Source organism: Scleropages formosus, chromosome 8, assembly GCF_900964775.1.
Source record: "Scleropages formosus chromosome 8, fSclFor1.1, whole genome shotgun sequence".
In the NCBI taxonomy this organism is placed as follows: domain Eukaryota; kingdom Metazoa; phylum Chordata; class Actinopteri; order Osteoglossiformes; family Osteoglossidae; genus Scleropages; species Scleropages formosus.
This window is the reverse complement of record NC_041813.1, coordinates 2,602,344-2,618,101: the sequence shown is the minus strand read 5'-3', so window position 1 is coordinate 2,618,101 and position 15,758 is coordinate 2,602,344. Positions and strand designations below refer to the sequence as shown.

Genomic DNA, 15,758 nt, shown 5'->3' with positions numbered 1-15,758 from the left:
ATCCCTCCAGAGGTAAGGGCCTTCAAAGGCTTCCTACCCTCGTCTGCCCCCAGTCCAGATGTGTGGAGTTGTTCCATTTGCCTCCCGCTCCTTCAGGAATGACCCAACAACCTGTGACTACCGCCCACTTCATTTTGTTCTTCTGCTCAAGGGAACAAGGGACAGATCATCTAATCTCACCAGTTTTTCCTGGTCTTTTTAACATGTTCGCCAACATTCTCCTGAAGAAGTCAAGAGGCATTTGAAGAAGAAACCCATGAATATTGCATGGTTACATGTACCAAACACCTTACAACTTGGCTTTAACCTGTATAATCTGTACAGAAAAATAACCACAAATGTATCCCTCTGAAGGTATTTTGCAAGTATTGTATATACATCATATATCAACAAGTACTTTTTACAGACATGCTTGGTCCTGGCTAGAAATGATTATCCCAGGTTCTGAACCTACAACCAATAAACACATGGTCACATCCATCCAACACCTAAATGATGGATAGAAACCACTAAATTAAAAGACAATTTCAAATCTTCTCCCATGGAGAGTTAAACTATTAAAGGAACCAAAAACAGTGTAGCTTTGCATTCTCTAAATGCAACACTGAGTCCCTCCTGCCAAAATCTTGTTGATCGTCTCTTAATAGGGCCTTGGCTGTCTCCTCCAATAAGTGGTACAGCGGGGGGGAGGGGAACTGGCCTTGTTTTTCCTCCTACTTATATTTTTGCTGTTGTTGTTGATCAAGCTCTTTCTGAAAGCAATATCAAAGAGTTCTGGGCAGCCCAGACAGAATCCCAGCCCAGTGGGCCCAAAGGGGCTCCGAGCACAATACTGGCCCCCAACCCCCACCAAGCGCTACCCTTGGCCCCAGGCCAGAACACTACAGTGCATACACAGAGTGCGGCTCTGATTCAAACCAGACCTGTCTAGTTAGACTCCGCACCACCTTTTTTCCTTCTTAATACTTGGATTTTGAATTTAAAAAGATGAGGAAAAGACTAAATATGGCTGCAAGAAGCCACTTTACATTATTTTCAGAAAGCTTATTGCCACCAGAAAGTTTTAAGTACTTTCACCCCTCTTCACCGTTAATGCATTTTAAGCAATTACAGTCCATCTTCAGAGGAGCAGAGTTGTCAGGGAAACTATACACTTTCTCTGAGAACTTCCCACCAGTCACCCAACCCTTTCTTGATAATTTCTTAAACCTTAAGAAATTATCAAAGCTGAAGGTAAAACATTTCTGACATCAGGTGTCTAATAAATACCATATGGACAGCTTTAATAATAAATGGGCCCAGCTGACTGCTGGCTTTGGGACCTTCTCTGCACATTCTCTTTAGAGAATGCATGGAATCCACCAGAGCCTATAAGCCACATTAATGCAGAGATACCTGAATGCTCAGCTACCCACTGGTATTTGTCCACCACAATGAGGGCAATGAAAGCACTTAAGCATGAAAAATACATGCCATTTAAAATACAAACAGCTGGAAAATAACAAAAATAAACAGAAACTCCACAAAATGTAAGGTACAAGGTGAAATAAATTTACAGATATGCAGCAACTACAGAAAAAGAATGATGATTAAGACCCAACATGGAATATAAAACAGAAGAAAAATTCAGCTTTTCACCATTTCACGTAACACTCTAAACGTACAACATACATACGGAGCAACATACCCAGAGTCTTTTGTCCTGGGAGGCAAGTTAGCTTGTAAGATGCTAAAATACAAACACACACACACACACACACACACACACACACACACACACACACACACACACACAGACACACACACACACACAAGCCATTCGTCCCAAGTGGGGTCGCAGCAAACCGGAGCCTAACCTGGCAACACAGGGCACAGGGCTGGAGGGGGAGGGGACACACCCAGGACTAGACACCAGTCCATTGCAAGGCACCCCAAGCGGGACTCGAACCCCAGACCCACCAGAGAGCAGGACCAGGCCAAGCCCACTGTACCACCGCACCCCCTATGCTAAAGTATAATACTTAAATAGAAACAAGTACCCACACAGTTAAATGTGACTTCACTACAACAAGACGAGGTGAGAACTGAACCCACTACTGACTCACTATGGGCATGCAATAGCTACAATCAGCCAGTAAGGAAAGAAAGGGGCCAAAGCCCCACCCCATCCTTCCCACGAATACTCACGCATCTGTTCTCCATCAGCAGGTGCGTCCTCCGACCGCTCTGTGTCATCCTCGTCGTCCCCAGATGAGATGGCATCTGAAGAGAAGGACATGGTTACCCCCTGCCACACCTTGTTGGCAGGAGGAAGACGAAGTGCTCTTCCTTGTGACGCTGGCTGCTTCCACACAAACACTAACATGCGCCTTTGAAACGTTTCAACATCATTGATATGCCAGAGCCATCAACTTTTTCAAATTCCTCCCACTTCACTTCCTGTCACAGAGAGACCGGTTCACTCCTTCATGCAGGGAAAATTTAACGGACTATACGAGGAAAAACTCTCCACCATGAAGGGACCTCTCTCCGTCCAGTTGTCTGCGAGACCAGCATTAAGTGATAGTCTGCTGCCTTCTATAAACACTAACATTTAGACACATTTTTGTTAGTGTTAAGTTGTTCACATCGTGCATACATGATACAGTGAAAGCAGCTGGGCCAAGAGATGAAGCGGACTCAAACCTCCAATGGCTGTCACTTCAGCCTCCCTCTTCAAAGTTCATCAAGAGTGCTCTTTACCCAGGCAACAACAGCAAAACAACTTCCCGGCCTCTGCGCACTCTCTCGAAGGAAAAAATGTGCGCACTGAGAACCTGTGAGAAACATCACTGCAACTGCACCTCTCTTTGCCCATTTGCAGTGAAAACAGTTCCACATGTTGTATGGTTGGTCTGATGAATGGGCAATGTCAAATGAAGTGGGGGGTTTGGGTGTCTCATTAAATTTCTTGTACCCATTTTATCGCCAGAATATTAGATTGCTTATCTGTTTTCTATTCTGTATCTACACTATCTGAACCAGCATCCTCAGACCGGCTGCAAAAGCTCAGCACAGTGCAGGAAATCTAAAGAGAAGCCTCGGGAGCCCTGCCGGCCGCCAAACCTCCCCCCTCCCGAGACCAGCCGGCTAGCCCGCTGGGGCGAGCGGCTCACCTGTAACGTTGACAATGAAGCAGAGCGTGTGGCTGCCGGGGGGCCCGACGGCGCTGCAGGCGTACAGGCCCGAGTCCCTGGGGTTGGCGTCGCGGATCTGCAGCGACTCCTGTTCTATGACTGTGCGGTTGTTGGGCCCCAGAGAAGAGCCGTCCTTCGTCCAAGTGATGGCCGCAGCCCCAGGCAGGGGACAGTTCAGCTTCAGCACATCCCCCGGGTGCACGGAGCACACCATGGGCTTAGACATTTGGAATTTTGTTGGCGGCTCTGCTGGAGGGTGGGAGGGTGGGGGGGAGACGGTTGACAGGGCGCACGGGAAAAACAAAGGAGAAAAAGGAGGGAAGGAGAGGAACAAGCAATGAGCACCACAGAACCCCCACTGATGCCCTGAGTTAGATTATATAGAGAAAGCGGCACCAACAATCAATCACAACAAAAGGAAAATACCACTGCAAACGATGACAGTTGCAGTCAGCCAACGAAAAGCCCTTGCTGCGCACCACCCAGTTTGTCCCCTGCCTGAAATAAGCTGGGATGCTCCTTCACATCAAAGCATGCAGTTAAAAACCAAGCTTCAGCAATTACTAGCAAACAGATGCTCCTCAGACCCAAGTTAACCCTTTACTGTGCCCCGGCAGAGCTCAAAGGTGCCCAAGCGAGCAGAGCAGGTGTGCCGTACCAGGAACGACCGTTTGGTTCGATGGATGGATTGCGACGGATGGGATGTGTTGGACAATAAACTTAAGACAGTGAAAATAAATCCTGGATGATAGATCACAACTCTGACTGCTCCATCTGCAGTTGAGCTCAGAATGAGGGCCAGATTGGCATGAAGTCTATGCTTAGATCCACACGTGGGAGATGCAGCACTGGGGTGCTTTGGCTCACAAGGCAAAAACAAATTACGCACAATTTTTCCCTCCAATCAGCCTGGCTGAGACCGGAGCAGCAGGCTCGCACACAAAAACACACCTTTGTGCACCGACACATATTCATAAGGTTTGTCACATTTTCAGACAATTGCAAAAAGAACTATTATATGTGTACAGTGACTCTAACAAATACACGATGAAACATGTCTCTGTGAATCAGCTCAAGGCCCACTGCTCGACAAAACTCCAGCAATGGTTCAAGCCCTTTACTGACCACAAAAAAATAAAAATAAAAGAAAAAGTAAGTAAACTTGTGGGTGGGGCAAGTAGAGCGATGAAAAAAATTACGGTGAAAAGGGGGAGCTAACGAACATAAGGGAAAAAAAAGGTTGTGTGGAAAAAGTATGTTTGGGGCCTGTCGTTTTTGGCTGAGAAATGAAAGAAATGGCACAGAGGCGCTCCCAAGCTTTCCTGTTCCAACACACCTCCCCCGAACTGCATTCCACCCCATTGTGTGCAGTGAGCAGGAAGGGGAAAGCCAATATACTCGCGTAGTGGAGACGCAGCCCTGGCTGCATGAAGATTCAAGTGCTCCCCCTGGGCACAATGCCCCACACAGGTACAGTTCCGGCACTTTTGTTCCTCCCGGGACTCCGGAAATCATTAAGCTCCTTTTCTCCATTTGAATGTGTGGTCTTCACGAGGGACGCGCCGTTGATTGATGGGACTCTTAGTTTTCTTTGCTCTCTTTCAACAGGCAGTGCTTTCCACTACCGGAATGCCTTTGCCTTTAATTTTACTGTACTTGTGTTATAGCCGGTGTGACTTCATTCTTTGCACCATTAAAGAACTTTGCAGGTTTACGTCCATTAAGCAGAGGAAGAATGCTTGGAGACAAGCGCACGGCTACCTTTTCCACAAAGGCACTGGGGAGCAAGTGCCACCCTTAGCAGAGCACCGGGGGTTTGCCCTTGGCCAAGAGCTAACAAAGGAAACTCGTGAGGGGCATGAGTAGGGGAATCTCAATATAAAGAGTACTATAGGCGGCCAAACACGGGCCTTTTCCCCCCATCTTCAAACAAAATGTAGAAGTATAGTGAAGGAACTACACTTATGACCAACAAGCTGTATGTTCATGTAGCATTCAGCAAAATAACCAAAATAGCTTCAACAAAATTGTAGAAAAATGAAACTAAGTCAAAAACAGCTTCTGGAAAAAAAGTTTAGAAAATAGCAAATTAAATAGAAGAGCAATGTTAAAGTTTTAAAAAAGAAGAATTACTAGCCCTAATGCCAGACCAAACAGGCAAAGGAGCACCTGCATGTGCTGCTTCCATGAACGAAGACCTGAACCCCAGTGTTTCTCACTAGTCCTGTCCCACCTGCACACTTCCTTCTCATCAGCTTCAACTCCCACCCTCTGATCCATCATGAAGACCGGGAGCTACCCCGACCCCAGAGTGACCCCTGTCACCCCTGGGAGGCCCAATTATTCACGGGAAAGAGCTGACCATCCGGGAGAACATGCTCCAGACGGTAACACCTTCTTCCTGAGATATTCTATGCTGAGCCTTTGCAATTGCACAAATAAAAAATACGCTAAGTTCAATTAGTTTTTGTAAATAGATATCAAAGGACAAAAATTTCTAGAAAGAAATGGTTTTAGGAAACTGTTTTAGCCTTTTTCTCAGTGCTCTCCAGGGAATGGAAAAAAAAACAGCAGGAACTGTGAAAGAAGCCAGCAGGAACTCCCAAACGCTGACACCCAAGCCATGCAGAACTAACTGATCTCCCACTAAACAGGTCCCTTGCAATCTCAATTCTCTCCTCTCTGGGCGGACGGTCAGCGCCGCATCACCCGTGAGCTCCGGCACAGTTCAGTGCTTGTTCACACACCTGTCTCGTCTCAGGACACTGGACATCCTGCCTTCACCGCAGGTGTACTGGCACCAAATTTGCACCTTTCACTGCTGTATTTTGCCTCAGCTGATGCTCTACTATTACAAGTTAATTTAGTAAAAAAAAGAAAGATGGTCATTAACTTATGTAAAGCAGGGCATACAGGACCCACAAATTGTAAATAGGTTGCATGCTGCATACAGCTGCAGCATTTGTACTCTAAGGTTGCAAGTTCGAATCCTACTCCTTGCCGCAGTACCCTTGAACAAGGTACTTACCTTGAACTGTTCCAGTTAAATTTGCCAATCTGTATAAATGGGTAAATAATTATAAGTATCTTAGCACTGTGAAGTGTTCTGGAGAACAGCAGCTAAATAAAATGAATGTAAAATGGATGGCATTTTTTAAGATATGAAAAAGCAGCTAAACGCAGCTCAGCATCTGGACCTCATTAAAATTCTAAGCATTTTTAAACTGTTGCCATCAATTAGCACTTTCTATAATCCCACCCCCACAAACAGCAGAGCCACAAAAACAATATTCGAGTCATATTGCAGCATCAGAGGGAATCCACGCAGCAACTGCAACCGCTCCAGCCCCACTTTCCACCTTTTCTTGTCGCAGGTGGATCGGAGCGCCCCGGGAGGTATGAGGGGCACGTGTCTGTTCCAGTCTTGCTCGCTATGCCCTGCTCTCTCACGTTCCCCACCAGCCCCATCCCTCCAGCGGTAAGGCAGCCTTTCACATTATTGTTTTTCCTTCCCTCATCACTTTTGCCCATCCCATTACGTACACACACTTTTTAATCTCTCCGCATTTTTCAGTTTAATCTCCTCTCCTTTCAAATTCAAAATCAAATTCCTAAAGGCTTTATTGGCATGACAATACAGTGCCCAAGCAAAAACAATAAGAGCTTTTTTCTAAGTCTCAGCAGCCTTGCTCCGAGTTAATCTTGCTTGCCCACTATCCATGTGAATGTGTGCGAGCCCCGTGTTATCCCCGGCCATCTGACACAGTGTGCATCTGAAAGCTGCTCAGCCTTCTCTGATGTGAGCTTACTCATTCATAAAGCATGACATAAAGGCTGTAGCACAAGCCAGTATTCAACAGCAATGTCCTCCAGGGCATCAAACCCACAACCCTCAGGTAAGCTCAGCTTTAGTCACCATGCTGTGAGGTACCATTCAAATTCCACAGGCTTCATTTGGATGGTATGAGATTAGAGGGCATCCACCCAGCACCCTGAAAGAGCTGCATTTATGGCACTTTATAAACCAGTAAGGTGTGAAACTAGAAAGATTATGAAGAGGGGAACCATAAGGATCTAATAGATTGCAGGGGAGGGAATCATATTAGCTTTTCTGCAGCTGCCCAACACAAACTACCCAAAGAGAATGTTAACATGAGCAGACTGCCCCATAAGAACTCATCATCAAACCTATCCGCAGCCTGTTGGCTTTGCACACACTTCCTTTATCTTTTATGTGTACCACTGTTTGGATTCATGAATGCCCCCCAAGCCTGCACACACAGAAACATAGACTCCAGAAGAACCCACTCCGCAGCGGAGAAGCTCTCTGCATACAAGGCCCTGGAACATTCCACCTTAGCGCCATATCACATTCTGAGCACACTGAGTTTCACGGGTGCTCTTTTACATTTCAGAGCCCAGGGCCTCTTCCTGGGTGACCACATGAAACGATGAATGTGAGCTAAGGAAGACAAGGGGAAGTGGAAAATGAAGGTGGACCGCATGATGAAAAGTCCTACTTTGAACAGAACAATTCAATCCTCTTCATTACACAGAATTTTATTTACTGATAGAAAACAATGATGACAAACTGGAGCATACAGGCTATGGAGGACCATGTTATCAATATATCCTTTTGTATTCTCATTGTAAACTGAACATCACCTTTATTTATGGGTGCTTACTCAACTGTGTTTTAACTTGTACAAAAGACCGAGGTACAGTACATAGTTCATTTTTCCACCGTATATAAATCAGCAGGAAAAATGTTTCCTTTGGTTGTTGTGTCATTATTCCATCATTTCCAAATCTGTACGATCAGTGCTGGTTCAGTAGAGGCCCAGAACCACATCAAACTGATATGCAATCTAGAGCAATGAGTCCCTCTGTGGACACCGCCTACTGCCAAAGGGTAACCGAAGCGGAGGCCATTACTCAATACATTTGGGGGCAATTATAGCTAACAGCATCAATTTCTGCCGCATTGTTACAACTTGTTCAGGTGACGGGATATCGCTAGTGCACATACCTTCATCACGTGACTCGGGGGGTGGGATCTGACACTCACAGCATACCAATTTCTTCCTCGTAATCCCCTATCACATGGCACTCCCTCTTCCAGAGCATTCTATGCCAAATATCTCATTTGTAATGAACAAAATATGCAAAGTTGCACTAAACCAAATTAAGAATAACAGTTTAAATAGTAACAAAGCTTTGGATCTCACCTAGGAGGCAGTATTATTCCTAACTGTTTTCTTTGTGACTGCTGAAAGGGAATGGTCAGCATCAAATGCCTCATAGTATGACCAACAGCTCCAAGCTCTTAATACCCCACCGCATGATCCTAGTACTTCCCTTTAATCCTCTTAAGAGTCTCATAACTTTGGTATTAAATGACATGGAAACACCCCCTATCCCCCAGCCCATTTAAAGTAGAAATCCACAGGAAGAAATTTGACGTAAGCTTTTCTCATTCTATGCAATACGATGTAGGTCTGCTGGTCTAGCTGTCAAAGGCTCGGCAACACATGTACAATACGAGTCCTACCTGCGCCCGACTGCACTTCTGCCAGGTTACCATCCAGCCCCCGTCCCCGAATAGCGAGGACCCGGGCCGCTAACATTCCACATCACACCATCCAGAGATTAAACCCAAGGAACAAAAGCTGGATATTCAGAATTCTTATCTCCCACAGTAACTTTAATTTACTGAGTGGATTTAATCGTGGAAAAAATCACTGGGACAAATGGCAGCTGGCAAAGGCTACAAGGACCCCAGCAGTCAGAGACATCACTAGTGTTGTTCTGTGGAGACAGTTTCTCACCAGCTGTTAGTTTTTCATAACATAATTTGACACTGACCAGCCTGGTGAGACAAATAAAGCATTAGGAAATTTCTGTAACGCAATTTTCAATTAAAACGTGCATTTTCACAGCATTTTGGAAAGTTTACAACAAGGGTCAAAGTTAAGGAATAACTCTGCAGCCATGACTGCAACGAAGCAACACAGAGTTGGGGCAAATGGGGAAAACAAGCTTTCCTCAACACTTAGGTGAGCCAGTCAAGCAGACATAATAAGAATACAAACTTTCTCACACCGCAATTTTGATCTTTGCAATGTTTTTATTAATTGTCTGATCCAGAAATGATTAAGCCTAAACAATTAATGCAGCCATGAGAGCCTATTTTTCATATCTTTTACCTGCCTGAGGTAAATTAATCAGATTTTTGTAATATGCCAGAATAAGACACAGGATGCTGCAGGAACCTTAGTTTAGGCCAATGGATGAAGAACAAGCATGTAACAGCTTCTGTAGTTAACACCATGCATCTGCTCCTTGCCACACTCACACCGCATCATGTAATCTAGACTGACAGACTGGCCATGGATGGTCAGCCTTTATGTACCAGATTTTTGGGAAAAGGAGTTAAGAAAGTAGTGTACTCATTTGCAGTACTTTCATCCACTGCAAAAGGTTTCCTCAGCACAAACTCTCCGCATCATAAGAATAAATAAAAGAAGGGACTGGGGGAGTCAGGGAAGAAGACATTCCCTGGTCCTCTCCGATCCCTCAATTCACACTTATCAGACATGCTGCAGTTCAGTCCTCCTTACCTTCAGGCCCTAGCGTGACGTCGTCATCTTCCCCAGCAATGAAGGGTGGCCGTGCCACCGAAGCAGCTGCCAGGGAAAGCAGGACTGCAGCCAGCAGCCAGAGCCATGCAGTCATCCTGCTACTGGGGGCTGGGTGTCCCCATCCCCCTGTCCTCGGCCTCCCCCTGGACACAGATCCCATCTGAGGAGCTCCGCCCGACCATGAACTGCAGGCTATGTGAGGCCTGTCACTCACAGGAACACCCCTGGCCACCTAACCTGGGAAGAGGGGGGGATTGGACAGGTGATAATAGGACAAGAAAAAGTAGCAGGAGAGGGGGTCAAGAAAAAATGGACAAAGGAGAGGGATGATCAAGGATGAGTAGGTATAGGATGTATGGAATGTAAAAAGTAGACAGCCAAAGAAGGGTGGAAATGAGAGAGAAAAAAAAAACAAAGCAGAATTAGCTGACAATGCCCTACAACCACACACAACCACACCACAATGTGGTATTACTTGCTCATTAGACGCGTATTCTGTACTTATTTAAACACTGCAGCACTTCTGTGCTGTCCCAACCACCAATAGCGGACGAACTTGAGGAACCCACACGTGTCACACTGAACTCTGACTCTCTCCAAGAAAGACAGTGAGGTTGAGGCAATGGGGGGGGATGTTCTGAAATGCTGCAGAACAAGCCTTACCACAAACATACCAGAGTGGTGATGCAGTCCATCTCACTGCACACCGCACTGTACCTGGGCCCAGCGCTTCGGCAAGCTCAACGTCCCAGCTTCAACTTACATACAACACAGCAGGGCCCTCCTTCTTCTCCAGACCCACACTACTGTGAGCATCGTGGTCATTTTCAGGGTACTGTTACACTAGTACATGAAAATACATTGTGGAGAAGAAGACGCCTCTTCCACTTTCACTGTCCCGCACTCTCCTCTAAGCAATTAAAACATCTGACACACGTTTATATAACAGCTCACTGATCTCCTGTGTCCACAGCATGCTACTGGATTGATTTATTGGAGAAAGTCAAATTGCAAAAACAGCAGCAAGGTTGAGACACTTTATGAACGCATAAATGTTCCGCTATATTCTTTCACGCTTCACATGACATGACGAAGAGCTATTTAAGAAGGGATGGCTGGTACCCTAGTGGTTAGAGCTGCTGCCTTTGGCCCTGAAGATTGTAGGTTTGAATCCCCCCTCTGACTATAGTACCCTTGAGCAGCATACTTACCTTAAATTGCTCTGGTAAAATTATCCACATGGGTAAATTATTGTAAGTAGCTTAACATGGTAAGTTACTTTGGTGAGAAGTGTCAGATAAATATCTTATGAATGGGACCAGTAGGTAACCTACTGGAATTTTGAGGTAAAAAGTTGCAGGAAGAGATTAACTCACTACAGAAAACATTTGGATGTATAAAGGAAATTAAAACAGTATCATGTAATGGGGGAAAAAAATGTTACGAGCAGCAGCTTAACAGTGTGACCAGGGAGATTTTTGTGGGAATCCCATTTTGTGGGATTCATCGCTGGTCGACAGGCAGAACGAACACAACCGTCCTGTTTTTGCAATTTTGGCCTTATTTTCAATTTCACGACCAGTTTGCACGACACAGGGAAGTTAGCCCTTTTCCATGACTTTTCGTGCTACAAGCAACACAACCTCAAGTCCTGAGGCGCAGAACAAACTCGGAGCTCTGAAGAGAAGAGAACTTTTCCGAGTCTACGTGACTGCAAACAGATTACATAACAGTCCACACACTACCTGTTAATTATTAATGGATTCAGTCAACAGGGATATTCAACAAAAAAAAAAAAAATCGTATATGTTGTATGAATTAAATATTCTGGTCCCTGGTTGTGTTTTGCCGGGGGGGGCGAAGACGCCCCTGAAGCACATCTCTCTCATCAGTCGCGAGTTAAATGAGTTCTGCGGCTGAAATGAGGGTCCGTCTGATGCTGTAACTGCTTCTTCAAATGCGTGTGCCTTAAAGTGAGCAATTCAGAATTGGATTTAATCGGGGTGATACCGCACACTTCGCTGCAACGAGGGATAAGAGTTGTTTGGTGTGTGTCTGGAGGATCCCGAGTGGGTGTGCTGCGAGAGGTTGCCTTGTAACGTTTTTGCCGTGTTGCGGGCTCTTTACAGACGCTCCCCGGGGGAGAGGCCCTGCCTGAGCACCGGCTGTCCGCCGCCGACCGCGTCACAACCGCACTAACAGCACATGTTCTCGGTAAAAAATGCGTCTTGATTCTCTGAGTTTGGGCCGCGAAGCTACATCGGCTTCCCCCAGTTCAGCTTTCCGGCCGCGGACTCTACAAGTCAGCGCGCCCGTCCGCCCTCAAGACGCCCCGCGAGCTCCTGGAGACGCTGCGCGCGGACAGCGGCATCCGGGCGCCGAACCCCTCTCCCCCTTCGCCGCGGCGTCTCCTCCTCCTCCTCCACACACGTCACGAACTAGTTCGTGATCCCAGAGTTTAACAGGAAAAAGTCGCGCTTCTTAACCATCTAAAGCGCAGTTACGGTTAACCGTCGTTGCGTCAGAGATCGAGACCCACGTTTCTTTGGCGCGATATTTTATTTTACTCTGCACAGCAATATTCTGCTTGTGTACCAGGCAAGGAGGCACTTATCCTGAAGTACTATTGTAGAAGAATACCCTGTTGTGTACTGTAAAGGTACCGTGGCAGGGCTGGTGTCTTGAAACCAGAATGTTGCTGGTTCGAAACCCGCTGCTGCTGTGATTGCGGTGCCCTTCCTGAATCGACGCTGCAAGAAGAATATCCTTCTATGCGAACGGCTAAACTGTTGACAGTTGGCCATAACACTGTAAATTGCATTAAGTAAAGGTTAATAAATCTAAGCTTCTCACGCCGTGTATTATAGACACCTTGGAAGAATGGTAGTCATTAAAATGTGGATTTGTACAAATCACGCCGTTTTCCCGAAGCGAACTGAGCTCTCATTGACATTCAAATGTGTTTCTGTGACAATGGGGGGCATCAGCCCTCGAAAACCGAGGCTGTAAACACAGCAAACAGGAGTAAAACACATTAAAACGCAGGTGACGAGGTCAATTTGCAATGAGCGCTAATTGACGCTAATTAAGATAATTGATCCAATCCTTTGAATTGTTTTCAGTTCAGATGTGACAAAAAAAATAACGGTATGGCTGTGTTGTATGAAATGAATATGAACTGATTTCTCAAACTATCCGTAGTAATGTTAAAACTCTCCCCCCTCCCCAAAAGGCCACTCACTAGGCTACAGCCTACACAAGTCTAATAATAAATTATTTTGAAACTTTTTTTCTGTACCAAGGATACATTTTAATTATTGTGGACATTGAGATACATTGTAAAGAACTGGATAAACATTTGAACTACCGCCCAAAAAAGAGAGGGAAAAAAAATCACTGCCATTAACTAAGTGCTACATGTGAGCTACACAATGTCAATAATTAAAATATGATCTTGTGGAGGAATAGGAGCCCTGCGTGCAGCGACAGGAGCAACTCTTCCAGTAGCAGGCAAAGGATGCTTCGACAAGTGACCTTATGGGGGCTCCGGAGGAGATGGCATGACAGAGGTCTCCCTGAGATGCAGTGGTGCTCCGGAACACCAGCAGAAGAGAAGGTGATCGAAAGGCCAGCACAAGTTACCTCGATGCGCGGATGCACGAAGTTGGCACGCGGGCGCATGGGCCGCGCGCTGAGGTTTGTACTCCCGATCGGTCGGTCGGTCGGTCGGGCGGACGAGCCAAGTTCTCCTGTCCGCGGTGCAGGAGTGAAACGCACGGATTTCTTCAGTTGTCCCCCCCCCGCCTCCGCCACCGCCACCGCCGCCCCCCAAATCCAGCGAGCTGCTCTTCCGACGATCTTAAAAACCCTTCAGCTCCAAAAGCACCATCCGAAATCCGACATCGGCGCTCAGAAGTGGCTCCCACTGTACATCCAGACAAATCGGCGGAGGTTCCAGAAAAACAAGTCCAGCAGCAGAACTTTTTTTCTTCTTCTTCTTCTTCTTCTTCTTTTTCTGTGAGGGACTCTTGGCTCAGCGCTCGTCCCTCGCGAGCAGCGCACGGTGCACCATGTCGACGCGGAGCGGCTGGAAAACGGCGCAGGAGCGCGTCTCTGCGCGCTCACAAAGACGCGCGATCCATGAAGTGTGGAGCAGCTCCCCGGGGCCGCGCGTCTCTCCTCGTTCTGATCGCGAGCGCTTTGTCGGGTTTACAAAGGGCTGCTTCCCCCTCCTGCGCGTCCCCGCACACTGTGACTGCACCCCCCTCCTCCTCCTCCTCCTCCTCCCGTGGCCCCGGTGGGTGTCACTCCCCCTGAAACCCGAGCCCGTGTGCGCAGCCCCGTCCCGGCTGCCGCTTCTCCACTCGGCCGGAGGAGCTGCTCCTCAGCTATGCGTTCTCCCCGCTCGGCACACTTGGATTGCTCGACTTTCGGGTCCCACAGCGAACTTCTCCCTGCCTAGATGCACCCCCCCCCCCCCCCCGTCCCCCGCGCGCGCTGCTTGTAGTGACAGCGCCACCCAGCGGACACGGTGGCAACTGCAATTATCAGCGGCAGGAGCGCTCTGGAGAAGGACAGTTATTATTGGGGGCGTATGGGCTTGTCATAATGGGAGGGGGAGTCAAATATTAGCAATGGTGCTCAAAAGTCATACGTAGCTGTTAGGGGGGGCGAATAAAAGCTTATTTGGGCACCGGGAGACCCCCCCACCCCCCCCAACCCGCCGCCTTTTGCTGCTGCTGTTATGTATGATGCTGATTTAATGTGAGAATAAAGGAATTCCTGTATGAAGAGGTGGCCGTCGTACTACACATTGTGAAAATTGAACGCTTTAATGTGGGAGGACATGCAGTATAAATAGTGTAACTGAATATCGATGCAGAAAACTTTTCTGATGTGCACTAGGGCCAGGATTTGGTGAAACTCACTGGATACTTTAATAGCTTAATGCAATTGTTGTGTGTGTGTGTGTGTGTGTGTGTGTGTGTGTGCATGTGAGTTGTGTAAATGCATTGCACAGAACCCAATAATACTCCCTACTGACTTATGTGTCATTCCTTGGTTCTTTATTTAAATGTCATTTCTTGTAACATACAATAGCCTGGATATAAATAGTGTGATTTTGACACAGTTCATAGACTAGAGCCCCTGTCCTGTTGCGTTGGTCCATTTATGTTCCATGTTTTTGCCATATGCCTCTGTCTTCTAGGATAGAATTACATTTGTCTCGTGAAGCACATACTGAAAATGATGGAACAATCAAAGTGGCGTTTTATTAACCTCCGAACACTGACAGCCGATGTGGAGAGGAGCCTTGCTGTCCAATTCCTCCCACCCCGAGGACGTGGGGCCGAGCTCCGCACTTGAGCAATGCTTTCTCCGACAAATCAGCCTGTGCAACTCCCCAGCACCGTTTTCACAACCCCCCCCCCCCACCCCCAAAGCTGCCAACCGCTAACCCCCCAGCACCAAAAAACTCGGTAATACGGGGGGGAGGGGGCCTCTGTACCCTTCCCCATACCAGTCCAAGCTGTCTCCCTCATTGGACCAGGCTTTTCGGAACACAGCGAGGAGGGACTGAGGAGGGACCGGGGAGGGGTGGGGGGCAGCTAATCTTTTCACCGCTTTTATTTTGCCCCTCTCAGAGTGGGTAGCGGCAGCCTCATTGACAGTGAAAGGGGCTTCTAATAAGCCTGGTAATGAAGCCAGGGGTGTGTGAATAGGCTGCTCCCCTCCTTTCTTCTTCCACTCCGCTGCAGTGAAGCCATCAGGGCCCAAGAGGTGACACTTTGGGCCCTGAGAGAGAGGGAGGGTGGCACATAACTGCTGCTTGTCCTGTACAAATAAAAAAGAAGGACAAGGTCTCCTTTCACAGGCTCCCTCTCACCTCTCGCCCCCCTGCCTTTCTTTACCTCAGGATTCCCCAGTCCCAACCCCCACC

At 47.2% G+C, this 15,758-nt stretch overlaps 1 protein-coding gene across 8 annotated transcripts in view; it reads right to left on the bottom strand.

The window, feature by feature from the left end:
- Positions 1 to 14,244, bottom strand: part of fgfr2 (fibroblast growth factor receptor 2) — a 41,768-nt gene extending 27,524 nt beyond the window's left edge. For 3 of the 8 annotated variants that reach the window (XM_018738121.2, XM_018738118.2, XM_018738120.2), the window contains exons 1-4: positions 13,460 to 14,244; positions 9,797 to 10,054; positions 3,156 to 3,425; positions 2,188 to 2,262 (exon numbers count right to left, since the gene is read on the bottom strand). In XM_018738121.2, coding sequence (XP_018593637.1) covers positions 2,188 to 2,262; positions 3,156 to 3,425; positions 9,797 to 9,977 — 526 coding nt within the window. In that variant the 5' untranslated portion in view covers positions 9,978 to 10,054; positions 13,460 to 14,244. The remainder of the gene's footprint in view (positions 1 to 2,187; positions 2,263 to 3,155; positions 3,426 to 9,796; positions 10,055 to 13,459) is intronic. The other 5 variants (XM_018738122.2, XM_018738119.2, XM_018738125.2 and 2 more) reach the window with 3 other exon arrangements.
- Positions 14,245 to 15,758: the final 1,514 nt, after the last annotated feature.